At 37.1% G+C, this 8,204-nt stretch overlaps 1 protein-coding gene across 1 annotated transcript; it reads right to left on the reverse strand.

The window, feature by feature from the left end:
* Positions 1–6,446: 6,446 nt before the first annotated feature.
* LOC150029855 (uncharacterized) lies at positions 6,447–7,051 on the reverse strand. Its single transcript, XM_090310314.1, has 3 exons — positions 6,871–7,051; positions 6,661–6,826; positions 6,447–6,603 (listed from the first exon to the last, which is right to left on the reverse strand). The coding sequence occupies exons 1-3, from the start codon at positions 7,049–7,051 to the stop codon at positions 6,447–6,449; spliced, it is 504 nt and encodes a 167-aa protein (XP_090166440.1).
* Between the last annotated feature and the right edge of the window lie 1,153 nt (positions 7,052–8,204).

Raw genomic sequence — 8,204 nt, forward strand, 5'->3', positions numbered from 1 at the left:
GGTTTTGGTCTGGTGGAAGTTTGAGGTTTTTTAAGGGTTTTGGCAGATGTCAAAGCACGAGTGATGGCTATTACCAAAGTAGGTTTTATGGCCGATTTAGGTTGAGACGGTCCCCAAGAAGCGGAAGATGAACCGCCTTGCTGCTTGGCTGAAATAGAAGGCTTCGAAACATAGAAGAAGAGAATGAGCTTATCGGTGAGTCTCTGACGAACCAAGGACTAGTTCTGACTATCCGAGTCGTTCAACATTACGAGCGGGAAGATGAAAGAAACTTTGATCGAATGGAGTGGCTGCTTGGTCAGACGGCGAGGGTTGAATGAATTTTTTTCTTTAATATAAAGGACTCGAGGAAGAAGGAGAAGATGGGCAAAAGGGTTTGTGAGCCCTTTTATAGACTAACCTAGGAGAAAGAGAGATGAAGGGATAGCTCTGATGTGTCAGATGACTAGGACGTTTGGACTGCCCATTAAATGCGGATGTGAAGAGACACGTCTTAGGCTTCCAAACACTCGAGTTATTGATCCCCCTGAAGAGCGCCTTTTCAACTTCTAACGCATGGCTATGAGTCGACCTAATTCTAATGCATTTATTTTACGATTTCTCAAGTTCATTCAATAGACATTAAAAAACATGCAAGATAAGCAATATATATATATATACAATGTATGTATATTTAAAAAAAAAATAGCAATACACACAACAATAAAAACAAGGATAAATACAAAAAGAAATAAAAGCAAAGACAAAATCAATCGCACAAAATACAAAAAGCAAAAAGTGATGAAGAGGAAGCATCCCTGGAATATGTGTCTGATCAAACACAGGGGTGCTTTGACGAGAGCTTCAGATAGCTTCGCACAGTTGGAGAGATGATTTTTGGCATTCTAGATTTCCTTCAAAGTAAGGCTTCACCCACTTCGGACTTAAGTTAGGCCGTTACTAAATACATGCATGCATGGAACTTAAAACGACACCCTTTTATAGTGAATTAAATTCTAAATATATAAGGTAATTTCAAAAGACATTCATTAAATTCAAATATTAAAAATAGACGATAGGGTACCCATAAATCATAAATGATAATAAATAGGTCTGAAAAAAAATCTTAGTAGTAAGTTTCAAACATCAAAACTGAAAGTTGAAAAACATGAAAAGAAATCTAAATATCATGAACAGAAGAATAGAACTGGTCCTAGTGGCTCGATCACGGATTCCGCTTGTCAATCGTTGGTGCATCTCTACCTTTACCTAAAACGACAACATGAGAAAGGATGAGTATAAAATACTCAGTAAGTAACCCCAATACTAGGGATAGGCTAGGCATCTATGTCCTCTAGATGCCTATCTCTGGTCGAACATATAAACTACTCTAGTCCTCATGAGACACATACATATATGAAAAACTAATTTCTATCCTACTATAGTTAAGTTTGTCCACTACCTCTAGTAAGTCCCGTAGGACCCACAACATCTGGTGAATCAATAAGGAAACACAACCTCTGGTAAATCTCGAAGGAAACATAACCCCTGGTGAATCCCAAAGGAAACACAACCCCTGGTGAATTGATAACGGGTTGCACGTTATTACATTGCTAAGTTATTAACAATGAGGGTTTGCGTTGATGAAATATGTTAGATTGCGTCCAAAAAGCATTAAGTTTATAACATTGCGGTTGCATGCATTCATCGCATAGAAACAGTTGATTTTTGTATTTTTATGCAGAATATGCATTGACGAAAGGCGGAAAGAGCGATCAACGAAATCAATGGATAAGCGCAGCATTATCGCAAGGCTTTGCTGTGATTTGTATTCACAAACATCTGCTCAAGAAAGATTGCCGCATAGAGCCCGCATAACTTAATGAGCGCATCTGGGTGAAAGGCATAATTAATCACAATGGGAGAGAAAGCTGATGATGGTCGAATCCGAATTAAGTTGACAGCCACTAACGATAACAAGTACAGTCAGCTTTTCGGTGACAAATATTCGATGCATCAGTGAGAGAATTAAAGCCATCCCATCTGTGCAATCATAAGAGAGAAGCCGCCTTTCACCCCAGAAGCTCTATAAATACCGAAGGTAGCCTTTAGAAAAGGAGTTTGGAGAGTTAGAGAATTTTTCCTTGGATAGTTTAGCCTTGTTCTTAGATTTTCTTTTCGATGGAACACGAGACATATGCAGCGGAATAAGGATCTAATTACACTCTAATTGCTTTTAATTTAAAGGAAAAAAAGCATGCAATTGAAGGAAAAAAATAGTAAATTAAAATTTACCTTTGAAGCTCCCGAAAACCGCTTTTCCTTGCTGAATCTCGACCCGAACTCAGAACCAGATTGTGAGACCCAGTGGATGAAGAAAACGAGAGAAAGAAAGAGATGGAAAAGAAGATGGAATTTTGGGTTAGGTTTTGGGTTTTGAATTTGCTCCAAAGTAGTGATTTTTCCAGCCCAAATTTAGAAAAAATTTTTGGAAAAATGACCAAAAGTTTTTAATCCAAATTCAAAGCCCATATTTATAGAAAAAAGTCATGCAAAAATTGCATGAAATCAATTCATAAAAACCCAACACCTAGAATCCACTATCTAAGTGGGCTTAATGTCTCCACTATAAGCCAACACCTAGCCCACTATTTTGTTAGTGAAATTATCCAACAAAAGTTTGGATTTTCCCACTAACTTTAGTCAAAGGGCAAAATAGTCATTTTGTCAAAGTCAAACTTTGACCAAAAGTCAACATTTTGACTTTTTATGATTTTTCCGTGTTGGCTAATTTTGACCTCCCGAGTATGAATCCGCATTCATTTCTCGAAATTCAAATTACATTTGAATATAAGGTCGGTCAAAGTTTGACTTTTCAAAGTCAAAAGTCAACTCTTTGACTTTTTACATCTTTGACCGTTTCCATTATTTCCGAGCTTCCGAATATGAACGTATTCATATTCTTGATATTAAAAATCACATTTAAATATTAAATTTGTATCTCTAAACTGAAAACCTGACCACTATATCACATATACTTATCGGTTTCTCTCTCTTCACCTAATTTGAACAATTCGAATTATTCTATTATACTGTTCTAAGTTTATTCCATATGAGCTAGTAGGGGAACCTAATGAACCTATAGATCATGAGCTCCAACAATCCAAGATTAACCGATAAAACTCTTTAACCTAATTAATCAACATTTGTTAACTAACGGGTCATTCCAATAAAGTCTCGTAGTTGCACTCCCCGCACTGTAGATATATTTCTATCCATCTGATATAACCATAATCAGTAAGCTAATCCTTCACATGTTGTTCGTAATCTCGGCTGGGTCATCAAAACTGTTTTACCCCCAAGACTATATCTTGTACCTTAAGTTCCACTAATCCTCTAATGAATAATTGGTTTAAGGTCCAACATATAAACCGAACCCCTCTTGGGCCAAGGAGAAGGTGGGACCCCTTGTTCAAGATCTAGATTCAGTACTAAAGGGAACAACTTATCTACTATCCCTATAACGGGTAGGAGTGAATTCCATCTTGCACTCTATGTTTCCAGCTATCCCCCTGAAATGGAAGGCTTATTGGGCCAACGATAATGAGCTGCCCTCACCTATGCATATCTAAGGATAATTCCGAGTGAACAGGAGTTCATAGTTAGCTCAGGATTAAGATTAAGTTACCTAGGTCATCAATTAACGAGATAGTTATTTTTATACATAGAACGACATTTAGAACGTAAAAAGTGACTATTTCATAGTTTAGTCTTATGCAAACTCATTGCGTAGGATGCCGCCACTCACATATCTCTATATGAACGATTCAGGATCACATCGTTTGTACTAACTACAAAGTGGGTGCATCCATAGTGTCCCCAGAATAAGGCGCCCAACCTTATTCATATACTATAGACCATTTTGGCTATATATTTGAACTTGATCCATATTTATGTCACTACATAAAGTTCAAACTACATTAAATAGCCTCATGACCTTAATTTATTGGATTCAAGATTATAATTTCAATAACAACTTTATCGAAAAACAAAATAGAATATGTTTATTAATTTACAAACTACGAGTTTTAAAACATAAAATCCAACACTTTTATTTTAAGGCGAAAGAAAAAGGAGGAATTTATGTCGATAGATCATTCCGCCAAGCTCGGAGAGTGCCGGAAGCGTCAAGACCAGAGAGAGGGCCAACTCCTGTGAAAGCAGGAATATCCTTTGAAACGAATAGAGTTGCCAGTGTAAAAGCCTTGGGCAGCAAGGGATTGCTACCAGGCTCTCTACCTTTATCTTCCATTGTTATTGTGTATTCAAATGCTTTTATACAAATGGAATTTACTTCTCTATATCTGTTCACTCTCTGTTTATCATGCATGAGTACCTAAATCTGTTGAATGGTTTGAGAAGCATTTAGCTAGCACAACTAGGGATCTTCATTCTATGCGATTATCTTGTATTATGTATGCTTCATTCGTCCATTAGAGATACTCGGGAGGGTATCTAACGACAGGATCTAGGCTTGGAAAAGTCAGGTTAGAATCTAGGCTCGGGAGAGTGAGATTAGAATGCATAATCAAGAACTAGGAGCTTAGGAATAAGCACTGTTTTCTATTAACGCATCACATGCATCCTAGAGATAGGATATGATTGTTTGCGGTCACCTTGCCTTTGTGCATCTTGCATCATCGCATAGGAAAAAAAGTAGACTTAGGAATAAGCTCTATGGACACTTTTGCATTCAACACATACGTCCTAGACTTAGGAGCACCACATTCGCATTGGAAAATGGCTTGTTGTGCATGGGTGTAGCATGATCGCATAGTCTGATGCATTCCCAAGTAATGCTAGCTAAAGACCTTCTCAACCCGTTCATCCACACAGTCAAACTTTCCTCAAATCCGCTGCATTTGTTTATTTTTCATTACCGCAATCAACAAAACCAAACAATTATTTGAGTTACTAATTACCGCAAAGTCTTACAAGAAATTACCACCGCATATTGTTTTTCGTCTCCGAGTTCAACCCTAGACGTACCAGGAAACTCAGTGGGGTTTACACTTGGATTCCACTAAGAAAACTTGATTGCTCAATGCAATTCCATCATCGCATTTCCTCCATAATTTGACATCATAAAATAACGCATCATGAATCCCGAAGGAAACACAACCTCTGGTGAATCCTGAAAAAAACACAACCCCTAGTGATTTCCAAAGGAAACACAACCCCTGGTGAATCCCAAAGGAAACACAACCTCTGTTGAATCCCGAATTAAACAAAATCTCTGATGAATCCCGAAGGAAACACAACCCCTGGTGAATCCCAAAGGAAACACAAACTTTGGTGAATCCCGAAGAAAACACAATCTCTGGTGAATCCCGAAGGAAACACAACATATAGTGGGCATCTAACTAATCAGTAGGGACATTATCACAGTCTCAACATCACAAGTATCAACACATGGTTTTATAACATACATATACACCTTAACATCATGGCTCTACAACATACATATATGCCTCAATATCCTCATATGAAATACAACCTCATGGAATTAAGTATCAACTCATGCTAGCATGCAAGTATCTACGTACACAAATAAATCTTTCAGATCCTCATACAAGAACATACATCGGTCATACTATACTATCCGTCTATCATGCTATCGTTCTGTCATAATATGCATCTATCATGCTAGTATATATCTAGTGCCTGGCTCGTGGGCAGTTCTAGTAGTAAGATTACTTACCTTGATACTAGATTCAGATATCGATCCAAGCGACAGTCTTCAATAATTAATCTTTGAATTCAATTCCCCAATGAAGCCTGAGCAACCACCCTCAAGATTCCAATCTCCAAAATCTTCCTTCAATTAGACCCTGCTTCCAACTTTTAATCATTTTCTCCCTTAAAATTTTCAATTCACAAAGAATTTAACTCACCCCCTTTCACAATGAAATTAATTCTTGATATTAATTCCAAATTAAATTTGTGTGACATAACCCCCTTCCAAAATAAATTAGTTCTTGACATTAATTTTAAATTAAATTTGTGTGACATAACCCCCTTCCAAAATGAAATTAATTCTTGACATTAATTTCAAATTAAATTTGTGTGACATTAAAAGTCCAATTTCCATAACTTCCCTCCGATTAAACCATTAAATTGAAATACCCCTTCCTTCCAAAATGAAACTAATTCTTGACATTAATTTCAAATTTAATTTATGTGATATTAATAGTCCAATTTCCATAACTTCCCTCCGATTAAACCATTAAATTGAAACACCCCTTTTTTAGCAATTAAATCACAATAATTACATTTTGAATTTCCAAAATTCAAAAAATGCCCTCTAATACTAGAAAATATTGAAATTACATTAAGAACAAAATTCAGGATGTTACATACTTCTCTCCTTAAAGAACGTTCATCCTCGAAAGTTCGTCCTGAAAAAGCTATAGGTACTGGGTCCTTATCTCATCCTCACGTTCCCAAGTGGCCTCTTCGAACTGGTGAATCTGCCACGAAATATTTACAACTGCTATTTCCCTATTGCGTAACATCTTCACCTCTCTAGCGAGAATCTGCATAAGCCTCTCTTCATAACTCAAGCTGCCATTCAATCACAATGGCTCAAAGTCAACTACATGGGACGGATTTGTTACATACTTTCTCAGCATCAAAACATGGAAGACATTATGAACTGAAGAAAGTGATGGAGGCAGTGTCAATCGGTAAGTTATGAGACCAATTCGTTCCAAGACCTCGAAAGGTCCAATGAACCTCGGGCTTAGCTTCCCTTTCCTTTCAAACTCCGACCCTTCATAGGTGCCACCTTTAAGAACACTTTATCACCAATCTCAAATATCAGGTCCTTACGTCTCACGTCGACGTAGCTTTTCTGTCTGCTTTGAGCTGTTTGTATATGAGCCCTGATCTTTTGTATTGCCTCATTCGTGGCTTGCACTAGTTCAGGTCCTAGCAATTTCCTCTCTTCTACCTCATCCCAACACATAAGAGACCTACAACTCTTCCCATAGAGGGCTTCAAAGAATGACATGCCAATGGTAGTCAGATAACTGTTATTATGCAAATTCCATCAAATGCAGGGGAGAGTCTCAACTCCCTGAAAACTCTAACGCATAAGTGCACAACATATCCTCCAATTTCTGGTTCAAACGTTCTTTCTGACCATCAGTTTATGGGTGAAAAGCTGTATAAAATCCAATCGAGTACCCTATACTAACTGGAGACTCTTCCAAAAAAAAACTAGATGTAAAACAAGGGTCGTCATTTGACACAGCTGAAACTAGCATCAAAAGAGGTGTGATAACCCCTTCCATTCATAACTATGAAACTTATGATGCAGAAACCAACAATACTTTAACACATTCAAGCTGAGAACCATGAAAACTATCGTGAACTTAAGAATATCTGAACTTACCATTTTGTCACAGGTAAAACTTCATATATGTAGTGGAGAAACTGGTCGTACTATATAATGCGTCATCTGAAGATACATACCAGAAAAAATCTAGTCAACTGAAAAAACTGCTTCTACTCTAGAAGTGCCGACTATGATGTCTTTCTTAGGGTCTATATGTCTGAGAATAACTTTGTCTAATTAAGTCTCACATTCATGAGAAACTCATCATGAGGCTCTATACTGTCATGGGCTATAAAACTTGCTTGAGCCAATCTTCATATTATTCTTTAGCCTTAAAACAATCACATATCATTACTTAGACCCTACTGCGGATGAGTCTAAAATTCCCTCTGAAAATGAGGTTTTGAAGTCCCTAGATGCTAAAGCATCGGTCAATTAATAACTCATTTCCATAATCTCGTAATAACCGTTATTGATCCTTGAAGTTAGTTTTTACGATAAAACCTTCTTGGTTCATAAGTCATAGCTTGAATTACTCGTACTCCCTAGAGCAAGTTAATTCATTGCCCATGCAAGGGAAAACATACTATCATGTACTGCTCCAAACCCACCTATAGCAACTTCTTGTTATCAACTCAACTCTATTACCAATCTATCCCTTATGGCAATGGTGATTTTGGAAGATCCAACTTACTTACTTTTGTGCATATACCACTTTTGTCTACCTTGAGCTGGATTAATTTTTTTTTCAATCAAATTGATGGTCTTGCTAGTTCATGTTTCGAACTTGTACACTACGTCAAAATCCCTTAAATCTTACTAATGC

The sequence above is a fragment of the Benincasa hispida genome, unplaced genomic scaffold, assembly GCF_027475165.1.
Source record: "Benincasa hispida cultivar pf3 unplaced genomic scaffold, pf3_genome.v1.1 HicScf865, whole genome shotgun sequence".
NCBI classification, from domain to species: Eukaryota; Viridiplantae; Streptophyta; class Magnoliopsida; order Cucurbitales; family Cucurbitaceae; genus Benincasa; species Benincasa hispida.